At 51.7% G+C, this 14877-nt stretch overlaps 2 protein-coding genes across 2 annotated transcripts in view; one reads left to right on the top strand and one right to left on the bottom strand.

The window, feature by feature from the left end:
* Positions 1 to 3774, top strand: part of RRBP1 (ribosome binding protein 1) — a 59346-nt gene extending 55572 nt beyond the window's left edge. The window contains exons 19-24 of the mRNA XM_082645677.1: positions 155 to 238; positions 1773 to 1880; positions 2207 to 2290; positions 2441 to 2539; positions 2873 to 3016; positions 3216 to 3774. Of these exons, the coding sequence (XP_082501803.1) occupies positions 155 to 238; positions 1773 to 1880; positions 2207 to 2290; positions 2441 to 2539; positions 2873 to 3016; positions 3216 to 3257 (561 nt within the window). The 3' untranslated portion in view covers positions 3258 to 3774. The remainder of the gene's footprint in view (positions 1 to 154; positions 239 to 1772; positions 1881 to 2206; positions 2291 to 2440; positions 2540 to 2872; positions 3017 to 3215) is intronic.
* Positions 3775 to 7497: 3723 nt separating this feature from the next.
* DSTN (destrin, actin depolymerizing factor) overlaps positions 7498 to 14877 on the bottom strand; it is a 37549-nt gene continuing 30169 nt past the window's right edge. The window contains exons 2-4 of the mRNA XM_082645681.1: positions 13528 to 13835; positions 10905 to 10981; positions 7498 to 8676 (exon numbers count right to left, since the gene is read on the bottom strand). Coding sequence (XP_082501807.1) covers positions 8567 to 8676; positions 10905 to 10981; positions 13528 to 13835 — 495 coding nt within the window. The 3' untranslated portion in view covers positions 7498 to 8566. The remainder of the gene's footprint in view (positions 8677 to 10904; positions 10982 to 13527; positions 13836 to 14877) is intronic.

Here is a 14877-nt window from a genome sequence, read left to right as displayed (position 1 = left end):
AAGCTCCCGGGGGCCTGCACCCACCCCTCCCCCACGCCCCGCAGGCTCTCCGGGTGGCGTATGTGGATGTGCTTGGTTGGGTGTGAGGTGCTGACTCACCGGAACTGGCTCTCTCTTCTTTTCTCCCACCACCCGGGTCTGTTTTCTGTCCAAGTTGAGGCAGCTTTTATTAGAATCTCAGTCTCAGCTGGATGCAGCCAAGAGTGAAGCCCAGAAACAAAGCGACGAGCTTGCCCTGGTGAGCGAACTGGTGCGGCCGGCGTGTGCCCTGGGGTCGGGTGTGTGTGCTTCTGTGTCCCGTCAAAGGGGGCGTGCGCCGGTCTGTGCTGGGCCCAGTGTGGACGGCCCCTCACACGTTTGCTCCATGCTGCACACTGGGCCTGTGGCTGCTGGGACCACGGGGCTCCGGGTCTGCACTGGGAGCTCGGGGGGGGGGTCCTTATGCCCCGTGGCCTTCTGTGGGACTAGGGTCCTTCTTCTGGGACTAGGGTCCTTCCTCACCCAGCGGTGGCTCAGGTCAGGTCAGTCAGATCTGCGGTGTGCGGGGCGGCCTGCTCCACACTGGGTGGTACCAGGTGACTGTCCGCAGCCGCGCGGAGCTCCCAGCCACGCGGGGGCCTCTGGTTCTTACGGTTTTCAGCCTTGATGTGTCTCTGGTCCCCGCTCCTTGGCCAGGTCAGCCTGGCCTTGGCGGGGGGGGCACTGGTTCCAGTACCAGCCCATGAGGCCACAGACACAGTCCGTGTGATCTGCACGGTCTTTCATTAAATAACGAGTTGGCTGTTAACACTGAGCCACCGGCGGGGGTAGCGGGGTGTGTGTGTGTGTGAAAAACGTACATGTCTGGCTTTCTGCGAGGAGACCCAAGGTCTGGTCTGGGGGGCTGGCGTTCCCAAAGCAGCATCCACCGAGCAGCCCCCTTGCTGGGCACACGCTCTGGCTCCGCGGGTGCCCCCTCCGGTCGTTCAGGCCTGACCAGGGACCATCGCCCCAGAGGGCAGGTGCCGAGTCTGAGGGCCACTCTCCAAAGCCGTGTCCCAGCCGGGCCTGGGCCACATGCAGAGGACACGCCCCGAATTTCTCCTCGTCACTGGCCTCTGCGGTCTGGTGTTGACCTTTGGGGCTGTTGGCAGGAGGAAAGGACTTAGAGGGTCAGGCCCCACACACTTGGGGCGCCCCTTATGGGGCGGCTGTCAGGCCCCCCCAGATCTCCGCTGGGAACCTTCACCCAAGCTTTGTGGGTGACACTGCTGCCCCTTCAGATTTGAGGCTCAGTGGTCTGGGGCTTAGGGCCCCCGGCAGTGGAGCTCAGGGGTGAGGGGACCTTAAGAGGTAAGAGTGTCAGCTCACCGGGGACCCCACAAAAGGCCCTGATGGGGGACCGCATCCAGGAGGGCAGTGGGAGGCAGGCGGCGGTATCCGCACCAAGCCCACCGGCCGCCTGCCGTTCTTCAGATTCCGTAGCCCCGTGCGTACCACATCCTTTGGGGGTCATCTGGCTTCCAGCGCTGGGGGCTCCGTGCCGCTGGCCTTGCCACAGAGCATGCATGTGGGGTCAGCCCGGCCCCTTGCGGGCCCCTTGGCCGCAGTCTGGCTCGGGTGAGGGCTCTCCTGCCCCAGGGAACCTGCACGGGAGCCAACACAGGCCACAGTTGTCAGAGCAGGTCCCCCGTGGGCTTTGGCTGCTGAGAACACCTGCCGTCCTCCTGCGGGTGTGCGAGACGGGCGTGCATCCAGCTACATCAGGCACAAACCCACCCTCCCTGTTCCAGGTCAGGCAGCAGTTGAGTGAAATGAAGAGCCACGTAGAAGATGGTGACGTAGCCGGGTCCCCGGCTGCCCCCTCAGAGGCCCCCTCAGCAGAGCAGGACCCCATCGAGGTTAGGGTGGTGAGCCCGTCCCCAGGTGTCCGTCACTGACCGCCGTGTTGGAGGGCAGGGACAGCAGCCTCTGCTCTGGCCACTCGCAGCTCCCGGCCCCACTGCCCAGACGCCTGACTCCTCAGGACTCCAGAGTGGGAGGGGGGCGGGGGGCTGGGGCATCACTGGTGGGGCCCTTGCCCTCCAGACCCGATTTGGGCGGCGGCTGCCCAGAGGGCCCTGGGCACAGCCAGAAGATGTGGCCCCAGGTCTCAGGCGGCCCGGAGCCCTGGGTGCCCAGGAGGGTCCGCCCCAGGTTCGAGCATATTTGTGGTGTTTGCACGCAGCTGAAGATGCAGCTGGAGCGGACGGAAGCCATCCTGGAGGACGAGCAGATGCAGCGGCAGAAGCTAACGGCCGAGTTCGAGGAGGTCAGGCTGCCCCGCGCTGTCGGGGCTTCTCTGGGTCAGGGCGGCGGGTCTGGGGGGTCGAGCCGCGTCCCATCCCAGGGGGTGTCACTGCGCCATCGTCACCCGCCTCCTGTCCGCATGGGGCCTGACCCGCCGCCCCGCCCCGTCCAGGCTCAGCTCGTGTCGAGTCGTCTGCAGGGGGAGTTGGAGAAGCTCCGCTGCACCAGCGCCCTCGGGTCCTCAGAGGCGGAGGAGGCCACGCGGCTCAAGGTACAAGGTTCCCCCTTGTCACCCCCGGAGGCCCCTCGGGCAGCGTCCAGCCTAATTTGGAGGTTGGCGAGGTCAGGGGGATCCCTAAGTCTCCAGTGTCACAGCTGGAGGCCACCAGTCAGTGTGACGATTTAAATCAAGTAGAACTGAAACTGAGCTTCTCCGTCACCCTGGCCACAGGGCAGGTGCTCAGCAGCCAGTGCCCAACCCTGAAGCACAGCCCTGTGACCCGGAGGCCTCGTCCTCACACCCTCGGCCCCACGGGCGCAGCCAGGTGGCCTTCCTGCTGTGCGTCACGTGAAGGCTGATCCCCTTCAACACTCTGACCCGCAGGAGAGACTAGAAAAGGAGAAGAAGTTAACCAGTGACCTGGGACGCGCGGCCACCAAACTACAGGAGCTTTTGAAGACGACCCAGGAGCAGCTGGCAAAGGAGAAAGACATGGTGAAGAAGCTGCAGGAGCAGCTGGACAGACCAGTGAGTGCCGCCGGCCATCCCTCGGGGGTTGGGCAGGGCTGGGCGCCCAGGGATGCCTGGACGCTGTCCTCCGCCCCACCAAGCCCTCGGGCGCCTCCTCCAGCCCCAGGGGCCTCTCAAGGTGGAAAGTGGTAGGTAGGGTGGTGTAGGGACGAGGACCCTAGGCCCAGCCTGCCCCTCCCCTGCCCTCTGTTCACAGGAGGCCGGCAGCAGCAGCTCGAAGGAGGGAACCTCTGTCTGAGCTTCCTGCAGAAAAAGACGTCACTGTTCAACTTACCAAAATGCCTTACACATTCCTGACCAATAAACAAACCAACACAGCGTTATCTGGGCCCAACTTGGGTAGCTCTGAGAAGCCATAGAGACGAGAGTCTCTTAGCACCAGAAGTAGCTCTTCCAGACCCCAGTTTGTAAAAGAATCTTTGTCACATTCGATAAACACTATTCCCTAGGACCGGCCCCGGACCACCGGCCAGCAGACGCCAAAGCCCTCAGCAGCTGTGTGACAGACCCGGGTGTGTGCTGGGGGGCTGGGACCTTGGGGTGTGTATGTCAATCAATCAGTGCAATTGTTGTGTCTTTTGTGGGGTTGGTCGGGCGATGGGCGGTCCGGGTGGTGAGTCCTGAAGGCTGCAGCCCAGACTGTAGGGTCACAGCCCAGCAAGGCAGCAGTTCTCACCCCTGGAAGAAGTTGCCACCACAACTGATGTGTGACCTCCTGGATGTTGATGCCATTAAAACCTGCGTGTCGCCCGGCACTTCGGGAGAGAGTGAGTGTGGTTTCTGGTCCCCCCGCGCTTTCCTCACCCGGGCCGTGCCCACCGGGCAGGATGAGGGAGCAGGGCCTGTGACACCTGGTGGCCAGATGCCCTGTGGGCGCCACCCTGAGGAACTGAGGTGGTTCCCTAGCAGGGCTGTGGGCAGCCTAGGCTGTCATGTGAAGTGAGTCCCAGGAATGAACACGGACCTGGGCAAGCATCCACGCCGCAGGAGGGCTGGCCCAGGGCGGGGGGCAGGCAGCTGAACTTTTGGGGTGATCCTCGGACCCACTGTGTTCTGAGGGGCCCACAGAATCTTTGGTCAGGAGGTGTGTCAGGGGCTTTGTAAGGAACCTGGAGCTCAAGCAAAAAAAAAATGGATTTAGAGGCAGGGTGGCAGGAGCAGCTGCACCAACCTAGGAACAGAAGGTGAATCAGGGCAACCCTGGGGATCTCGCTGGTCTCGCTGGTCCTTTCAGCTCAATTCCAGGGCCCATAATCCTGGGAGAGGGGGCTGATGGGCTGAACTTAGACTGCAGGTACAGCCAGATGGGAGGGAGGGTGGTGCTCCCAGGGAAAGCAGCTGAGTGCTGGGGTCTCACCACCTGCTTGAGAAGCTCTGCATCCCGTGCATCACAGTGGGGGGTTTGACTCCTCTCTGGGGTGGTTGTCACCTTGGGGAGGGAAAGATCAGGGTGCTGCCCAAGGCCCCATGCGAGCCGCTGCCAGAGGCCGGGCAGTGCTGATCTCAAGTCTGCACAACCAAGACCTGGGCCTGGCTTTCGGGGCACTTGGTACACGGGCCACCTGGCCCTGCTGTGTGGCACTTGTATGTTGCACCTGTGTTGGGATCAGGGTACTGGACATTCTGGGATGGTTCCCCATAGATGTGAGCGGGAGCTGGAGTTCAGCACAGAGGCGTTGTCAGGGAGGAGGGGTCAAGGCCAAGGGGACAGTGGTGCAGAGGCACACAGGGTGAGTGTCTGGGAGGACCCTGTGTAGCCGGGTCATGAAGTCAAGGGGTCTAGACAGGAGGGCACCGAGAGCCACTGAGGGGGACAGTCATACCTGTCCTGGAACTCTGCAGGGGGCTGAAGTGCAGAGGGAGCCCGCGGGACGCAGGACACACGTCTGGCCAGGAGCCCGAGCGGAAGTGACTGATGACACCTGACCCGGCCACGGGCCTGCCCACAGGCTCAGTTCTCACGTGACATCTTTCAGTGCCTGTAGGAAAGGAACCTCCCCCATCCTGCAAAGAACCCTGCGGAAGTGAGAGTGGCTCACCTGGTGAAAGGCTGGGCAGGCTTCAGGCCCGCCTCTTACACCAGCCAAGGTCAGGAGGCCTGGGGAGGTTTGTGAGCATGGAGCCCACGCCCGGCTCACGACTCACAACTCACCTTCTGGCACACAGGGATCTTCACAAAAGGGTAGGGGTTTGGGGCCGTTTTCTGGTGGGAAGCAGGCCAGCCTCGTGCCCCAAACCAGGTCTCTGGCATCAGAGTGGCCACCGTGGGCCCAGGAGCCTGCGTTTCCACTAAGCTCCCCTCCCTCACCACACCAGCTGCAGAACTGAGGACCCTGACGCTGGGCAGAAGCCCCCTGAAGGCACAGGAATGGGTCACTTCCGGGAAAGAAGGCACAGGAGACCTTGGGGGAGCTGCTGCCTTTGGGCCCCGTCCTCAGACCGCCTGGTGGGGCCCAGCGTCCACCTGTAGGGACGAGGCGGCCCAGGGCAGGGTGAGCACCCCCACCCCTGCCGCCCTGAGGCGCAGCAGCAGCAGCAGCAGCAGCAGCAGCGGCTCCCGGCTGGCCGGCAGAGGGAGCCCACGGGCCTCACTGTCCTTGGGCCATGTCCCACCCTCAGGCTGGGGAGGGGGGCAGGCAGCTGCCCTCACAGACCCGGCCCGTGTCTCAGGCCCCGACAGGAGAGCTGGGAGCTCTGACAGCATCTGGTCCAAAGTCCCCCTGCAGAGGCTCCCGGATTGACCTGAAGCTCAGGGTCACAAGGCACATCAACATCCCCTCCAGACCCAGAAGCCCCGTCATGCTGGTGGCGGCTTTCTGGACTAGCTTCCTCCAGTCACCTCCGCATGACGGTCAATAAACTGCACAAACACCGGGATGCCTGGCCTGCAGGCAGCAAAGACACAAGATCCTAGAAGCCACCAGACACTCCACAAACGCCTTCTCTTTGAGCTTCCTGCAGGTTTGGAGCCAACAGGACTCAAAACCCAAAAGAACAGTGTTGTTTTCCTTCCCGCCCCAAATCGAACAAAATCTCAGAACTCCAGATTTTAGAAGTGAAGAACTCGCCAGGGGTGCGATGGGAATAGCTTAAGACCAGAAAATGAGACCTGAGCTGTCCAGCTGTGCCGCCCATGAGCTGTGTGACCTTAGACAAGTTACTTTACCTCTCTGGATTGGCTACTGAGGCACTGGCTGCAAGCTCAGTAAGTCCCCTCCTGCTGCCCCTCCAGCCAACCATGCAGTGACCCTTCTTCCAGCTGCAGCCTAGCTGGAACTTGGGCTAAAGACTGTTTGCAAGTTTCAGAAGTGCCCCAGGTCATGACAAAGTGATGAGTCTGCCTTGGGCATATCCAGGCTCTGACAGTCCAAAGGGCACAAACGGTGAAGAAACAGAAGCTGCACTTCTGTGTGTGGACCAGCCAGCACTCTGAGGAGTTCTAAAAAAAAAGGAAACCACTCAACTAAGCCTAATCTTATTGAGTCACTGTGTTCAGTTTTCTTAGAGATTAATATTCTCTGAGTAACAAACTTCACAGTCAAGCTCTGAACTTCTGTTAGCAGTGGCTTTATTTGCTTCTTCCTCGGAACAAAAGAGAACCCTTTAAATGAACCCTAAGTCAGCTTTCCACACACACTTCTGCAATGTGTTAACACTTATAAAAGTGTAAATGTGTTGAAAGCAGACAATACCTGTGGTTTTATTCCTCACCAATGTCAGCTGAGGTCTCAAAGCTCTAATTTTGCAGCAGAATTACCCGGAGTGCTGGTTAGCAGGATTCTTGGGCCCCAACCTCAGGAATCCAAAAGTTCCCCTAGGCAGAGATATAAGTGACTATTAGCATTTCCCAATTTCTGGAGTCAAGCGGAGCGCTGGGAGCTGTTTACATCACATCATATCCCTGTGCTCGAAACCCTCCCCACGGCAGCACCCCTGCCCCGACATACCTGCACGGAGGAGCGGTGGTACTCATACAGGTGGGGCCACACATCACAAGATGAAGCCACAGAAAAGACCTCCTTCTAGACTCCTGGCTCTACCTACAAAGCTGATTCTTGAAAAGGGCAGTCTTGGGCCCGCAGTGCTTCTCGGAGGCCTGTTAATGTACACTCACTAAAAGCACTGCTTTGCAGAAGAGAAAACAAACTGAGGATGAAAGAATGACAAGCAGCTTATCGGTAAACCAGTAGCCAGCACTATTTTCTAGATAATTTTGAAAGAAGTACTTTGATCAAAGCATATCCTTTTTTGGCTCCCAAATAAATCAGAGAGGAGACAAAATCCTGGCATTTGGATAAACATTTGGAATAAGAGAAAGACTCCCAATTTTTATACCAACTTTTTCATTCAATCAGAGGAGGAGGGAGCTGTGGCCTTAACGCTAATTGTCCGAAATACCCAAACCTCCACACCTAACCCCACACATGGAAGGCAAAATCCTTTATCCCCCATTCAACCATGAATAATTACACGAGAGAGAAATTAAAAATGCTTCCTTTATTACATAAAGCCAGTACTGCTACTTCTAAATTCCACTGTTTGTGCATCTCTGTGTTGTTCAGTGTTACGCCTGTGATGTGAAAGGCAGTCACTTCCAGGTGTCCTCAGCGTGGCTTCCCGTGGCTGTTGGCCGTCACACCTGCTGCTCCCCGCTTCAGACAGTCAGCAAACTACTCTAGGAAATTAAGAAGCTTGCCCAGGCCCCAGAGTAAACATCATGTTCTTCCAAACCTTACTGTACCAGAAGCAACACAGTTCTGAAGGAGACACAATTAAAGACATCCCGGTATCCCAGTCTGTCAATACACCACCTCACCATTTTCATCAACAAAGTGGATTACACTGGAGCCCGAATTTGCATTATAATTCGCTGTTACAAGACGGTGCACATTCTCCAGATTTCCAAGATGCAAGGTCACTCTCAGAACAGCCTCCCGCCTAGACCAGCGAGCAGCTGAAGGTGCAGGAGCCGCTTCCTGTGTGCCAACTATGCGCATACAGTAGTGCTGAGCAAGATCGGTGCTGGTTCTAAGCGGTCTCCACACGTCTGGTGGAATCTTATTACGTAGTTAGTAAGTACATGAGTGCTGTTACGTGTTGTGAGGAGAATTATTTTCCATTACTCAGTTTAGCTCAACAGAGAAAAAAGAATTTGGGCCAAAATTATAACCAGATTATGACCAATTCTCTAAGCAAAAGAAACAAAGTAACTGCTGAGGTTAGTGAAGATGCAGTAATTCTTTTCATGTGGCCTTGGACTGTTCTGTGAACTGCACTATTAAACATCATGAGCTTAGCAAAAATCTTTACAAGTCAACTAATCAAAACAGGCATTTGGCCAGTAAGAATTTAATTTCACACCAATACAACTTTAGAGTTTCGATTTATTTAGGGCCATTTGCACAAGTGCATGGAATAGTTTACCCTAGCAAATGACAAGACAGCTCCCCTCAGCGAGTCCCTGGCCTAAACGTATCAGCTTTACTTACATAGCAAAAGGATAACATTAAACACGGAAGCTTTCAGTTTGTGGCACCGAGTGATGGTCTACACAGGGCATCCTTCAAAAGCTACAATTAAGGATCCACCTAGCTTTTCAGCAATACAAGCCCGATTGAGGTCTTCTGGCCCATTTGCTTGACATTCATGTTTTATGCCTAGGGAGGAAAAACAACAATTCTATTTAGAATTATGGCAGTAGCTTACGTACTTCTCTAAGATATCAAACTGTTTTAAAAGACCAGTTCAAAGGTGGGTGGGAAAGCCGTGGCATATACAAACCACGGAATACCACACAGTGACGAGTAATCTGTAACCACATGCGTCATCACGAATGACTCACAGACTAATGCTGACAAAACGAAGCCAGACTTGATAGCGTATGCTCTAGACGGTTCCACTCGTATAACACAAAATCAGCCAGAGCTACCTTATGCTGTTAGGAGCCAGGGGACTGGTGTCCCTGGGGGGAAGAAGTAGGGGCAGTGGTGTGAGGAGGGGCACCAGGAAGGCTTCGGGGCGCTGGTCATTAAACCAGGAAACAACCGTAATTCACGTACGCTTTTCTACAGATGCGCTGTATTTCAACAAGTTAAAAAGCAGGTCTAGGAATAATTTTTCTTGGTTTTTGAAATAAACATATGAATTTGATGTTTTGATAGTATAATTGATTTAGTCAACTGAATTGAGGAGTAAGAGCACTTACAAATGGAATCACTTCTGCTCTAGAAAACAGGTCTCCAGCGGCACCACACCATACATCTAAGAAATCTATCACAACGAAGACTATGTAAAATGTTTTACTGATCGCCTTCTCATAAAAATTACAACACCACACTGCACAAAAGGAGCTCAATTATGGAATCATATACAGTAGCTTCTCTGTAAACAGCTGCTCTCTTTTAAACAGCTGCATTTTCTGATTTTCCATAATTTTAAGACCATTTCTTAAGCTGCTGAAAGCACAGCAGGTCAGCTTTTGGACCACTCAGGACTGACTGGAGAAAGCCAGCGATGGTTTCACGAGGAAAAAAGGCACCAGGGGGCTTCCCTGGTGGCGCAGTGGTTGAGAGTCCGCCTGCCGATGCAGGGGACGCGGGTTCGTGCCCCGGTCCGGGAAGATCCCACATGCCACGGAGCGGCTGGGCCCGTGAGCCATGGCCGCTGAGCTTGCGCGTCCGGAGCCTGTGCTCTGCAATGGGAGAGGCCACAACAGTGAGAGGCCCGCGTACCGCAAAAAAAAAAAAAAAGGCACCAGGGACACGGTCTTTCAGGTCAGCAGATCAAGTCCACGGAGCAGCTCCTTTACTGGAACACACCACAGAGCGAGGAGGAGGAATCCACTCCGACGCCCTCTGGGGTGCCCTGTGCCAGTGCTGAAGCTAAGGGGTCACGTCAAAACACCAGTTCCCCGGCCAGTGCACACACTTCTAGGGGGCAGCCCGACACCAAACCAAGCACACGAGGAGCCTGACAAGGACTGCAGGACGCAGGAAAGGAAGCGAGAATTCTGTTTTCCCAAGTAAAACAACCTAGGGCAAACCTGATCTACTACAAGAATATAAAAATCAGTCACAGTAAAACAAACAAAATGAAAATGACCCTAGGCCAAGCCCTTGTGACCACGGCTCTCCCAGCTGTCTGGAGCGGCCACAGCAGGAAGGTAGGGGGCCACCTCTTCTACTGCACGCCTCCCGTTCACAGCTGGGAGAACCCGGCCCGTGCAGGTCACACAGCACTCAGACGACAAGCTTAGCTCTCAGCGGGCTAAGGGCACTTGCCCCATGCTCTGTCCATCATACCAACGTCTCCTCCTGGCTGGAGACGGTACGTGCGTCCAGGCCATCTCATCGGGACCCCAATCACCCAGCGGCAAGTCAAATATAACTGGCCAGCCCAAGGACTGAGGCCACTTTCCTTTGGACACAGATGAGTCTATAACCTAAAATCATACCATTCCAAAGAAAAGCCAGTGACAAGAGCAGCCCTTCCCATTCATGAACATTTCCTTTGTGCAACTTTGTTCTGTCAACTACAGTCAGAGGCAACAGCAAATTTTTCACTTAGAATGACCACTTGGTCCCCACCTGCTACGGGAGAAACTTGACAGCATCTCAAACTAGTTTCACACCAGACTGAACAGGAGTACACACACAGCGTCGAGGGAACAGAATATCGAAACAGGCCTTTCGGCCCAGGGTGGCCTGCGCAAGGCAGAGACGTGCAGAAAGCCGGGTCAGCCTCCACGGTTTTCCTCTAAACAAGCAGTGATGCCCTCCTCTGTGGCTGGGGCCCTCCAAGGAGAGTAAGGTGCTTCTTAGAAAAGGTGGTCCCCATGCCAGGGCTCACGACACTGCCGAATACCTGGAAGTCAACTAGATCTTACCTTGAAATTTCTTTTTGATTGCATCCTTGGAGCTCGCATAGATCATTTTACTTTTCAGAGGTGCTAGTTCTGGAGCCCTAGATACAGAAGCGCCAAAGAAGAAAAACAGTGGTTTAGAGAAAGTTCAATTTACATCTTGTTAAACATCTGCAGCAGTGGGCAGGGAGGGTCCTCAGAATCTTCTGGGAGAGCCTCTCTAACTACACAATTTTTCCATTTCCGCTCCTCGGACCGTGGTGGCTGAGCGTATACCGAATAACTCAGGTTGACCAAGGTGGGAAAAAAGTGGAGGACCAATGATTAGAAATCAGTTAATGGCGCTAGAATAAAAGAAACAACACTGGATAATTCACTGTATATGACCCAACTGTTTTCTTGAAAATAACTGTTTTTCATTTGTATCAATAAAGGCTTGAGTTCAGGCTAATAACCACCATCTTTGTATGCGGTTTTTAAATACTTTCTGGTGGAAAAGTTTCAAAATACAGAAGAGTACAGAGAATAATCTGTAAGTCAAGTATCTGTCACCCAGAATTAAGAAATGCTAGCAATTTTTGCTTCAGGTTGTTTTCTGGAAAAGAACGCATATAAAGTCCAAGTCCCCTTACTGGCCCTGCCCACCCGGTCCCTTCATTCACGTCTGTTCCGGCAGCAAATTCTGACCTCAGGCACTTGTTTTCCATCTCAGTCTAACATAATGAAACATGTCACAAGGATTTCTTTTTCTAAGCTTAATGGCAATTCAGCAATCGTTATGCCTTAATTGTTCATATAACTATCATCTTATATTGACAAAATTTTTAGTGCCTCCCCGTCTTGAATGAATACTGGAAGCACAGCATACGCTTTACCATGTTCTTTACCTGCAACGCTGAAAGTAAGAGAAATACTAACAATGCACAGAAAAATCTCATCTACTCAAACTGCACATCTACGAAGGCATCATCTCTCACTATACACCAAACCTCAGGCCTGCCTGCACTCCACACCACCACGATTCCATTTAGCTGCCGTATTTCCAGGACGTTCCACGGTCATGAACACCGTGGCCCGGTGGGGCCCTCACCTAGTCTGCCGCCCACACAGCCAAGTGTGAGTCTATTCTTGGGATAGGCGAAGGACAGTTTCTCGGTCTCTCAGCGCACATTCCTCACAACTCTGAGGTGCAAGGAGGGAGGCAAAGCCACAACAAGGACCTCAGATGCACCAGCTACAAAATTAAGTGGGTGCTTTTCTTATGCAAAATAGGTCAGGGACAAAAAAAGCTTTAGCTGTTCTGATTCTACTCTAACCAGCTCTTCAAAATACTTGAAGTAAGAGCCGTTCCCTGGGCCCTAAACAGAGCCTGTTATGGAAAACCCCTATAAGGTTTTATCTTTCTTTTAAAAAGTAATAATGCAAAAATAAAACACTGCACTAACACTGAATCTTCTCTTCTTCATTCTACTTTTATTTTCCAAATGTTCTTTAATAAGGATGTATCATTTTCATAGCGGAAAAAAAAAAGGATAAAAATCCAGGATAAAAAATAGTGCAAATGAAGGAAATATTAACCAATTTAAAAGCTTAAACCTTTACCTGCCATATCTGCCACTCAAGAGTAAAGCCCAGAAGAGCCAGGGCTTTAGCTGTTCTTTTCACAGCTATTTTCCCAGCCCTAACACAATGCCTGGCATGTAGCAGAAATAAAAGTTTAAACGATGCACCTTCATTCAACATGCTTGGTTTTAAGTCTCACTACTATCTTTATGCACTTGTGTCTGTGGCTGCCAGGCTCCTTCCACAGTGAGCGCCCAATACGCGCATCTGACCTCACCAGGTGCAGCCAGGGCTGCAAGGGACTGAGCCGTGGCCTAGGGTTACACTCCCTGAGACCTGAACTCTTTTGACTTCCCAGCCCCATGGTCCCACGTTGTTGGTGGCACACAGCTGAGAGTTAAGCCCCTCCTTGCCTTGCCCGGCTCAGGCCAGAGTCCAGAGGACACTCACTCCCCCCACATCGGAGGCCGTTACCACTTCCCCCTTCCCCTTGGAAGCCAAAGAAGATCCTCACTGTGTAAGAATTCCACATCAAGGAATGTACTACATACAATACAATTAAATGACGAATATAGGGTGACTTCTAAATTAAGCTTAATCTCAAATATGAACTTACTTGAAAAGACCAGAATAACTAATTTACACAGCCTTTTAAGGCCATGTAAATCACTTCATAGCACAGTTTCACTATTTACAACAACGCTGTCCAATAAATAGAGCTTTCTGCAGTGAAGGAGATGTTCTTTATAGGTGCTGTGCTACCTAAAAAGGAGCCACTACTCACATGTGGCTACTGAGCACTTGAAATATGGTGATTCAACTGAGAAACTGAACTTCACACTTTAATTTCAACAGCCCCAAGAGGCTAGCAGCTACCCTACTGGACAGTGTGAATGCAGAGCAAATTCCAGCTGGAGGCCACGCCAGCACCAACTTCAAAGGCAGCAAGCCACAGAGGCACAAGTGAAGCGGGAGGCTGGTTCCTGGCAGGGCGCGTTGGAGAAGAATCTGGTGAGGTGCTAAACTAACAATAAGAGATTAACCCTGAGATTTACAAAGGTTCAATATTTCTAACAATGCTTACCACAAAAAAAACATCAACTCCTCTTTTCTGGATTCCTTTGTTTCGAAGCTTGCATCATACAAAGCATAGCGACAATCTTTTTCAGGAAGCATTCCCACAAAATGCTTGAAAGGATCAGTTATGGTTACACCGATATCTCCAACCAAGATCTCTTTGCCTTCTTCTACAATGATGCACTTTTTGTCTGCACTGAGACAAAAAATGACAGCTTTCTTTCTTTTCTTGATTTCTTCTGGTGTGGAGCACTTCCGAACTTTCATGTCATAAAAAATGCGACATACTTCATCAGCAACTTGCACTCCTGAGGCCTAGAATGAGAAGGGGAAAAAAATCATAAGGAGGCTTACAGTTTTTATCATGCCAAATACAAAACACTACGTAACTTCTGGTTTACAGACTGGCATACACTTCAATTTTTTAAGGTATATTTACCATCTAATAGGAAGACTAGAAAATTTGAGCTGCAAACACTAATTTCAGTCATTAAACTTTTAAAAAGATTACATATCTAAGCCATTCATCACTATTATGCCGGAGTAAGGGAAGATTCAGCTACAGCAGCTCCTCCAACCCTGAAACCTGGAAAACAGTGCTTCCTGGGGTGCTGGATTAGTTTCTTCTTATACAGGTTGCTCAGAAGGGCAGTCATCTGCCCAGTTTGGGTGTCAATAATACCCGAAATTCTTTTCATAACAAATAATAGATGGTCAGAGTGGCTGGGTTGGGAAAATTCCACTCCTACAGCACATCCTTCACTGATAAAACAATTGAAAGGTCTTTGTTCTACTCACATGTCAAAATTATATGATTAATATCCAGTAACATATCAGTCACATACCTGTAAAATTTCATTTATAAAATCTCCAAGTTTTAAATTAAAATTAGAATAAATGAGATTGCTAGGAAACTAGATCTTAATCGTTCCCACCACAAGAAAAGAAATGATAATTATGTGATGTGACAGAAGTGTTAGCCAACCTACGATGGTAATCATATTGCAATATATAAATGAATCAAAAATCAACACCTTGTAAACCCTAAGCTTACATAATGTTATATGTCGATTATATCTCGATTAAAAATAAATAAATATTTACTGCTATAACAAAGAGGATAGCTTAATTTAGCATTATACTGACTACAGAAAATAACCTTTTACCATGTTATACTTGTTATTCCAAAATGAAGAAGTGGTTACATAAGATCTTGATAACCAAAGATCTAAAATCACTTTTTGATCTTTTCATCTTCTTTAAGGAATGTGCCATTTCCATTAACTTTATAATTTTTTATGCTTCATTAACTACTTTGGTTTGCATGTTAGCTTTTCTAAAGCAAGAATTATAAACT

This window comes from Mesoplodon mirus, assembly GCF_964341445.2.
Source record: "Mesoplodon mirus genome assembly, chromosome: 15".
Taxonomy (NCBI): Eukaryota; Metazoa; Chordata; class Mammalia; order Artiodactyla; family Ziphiidae; genus Mesoplodon; species Mesoplodon mirus.
The sequence above is the reverse complement of the archived record's forward strand: the minus strand, read 5'-3'. Positions and strand labels throughout refer to the sequence as shown.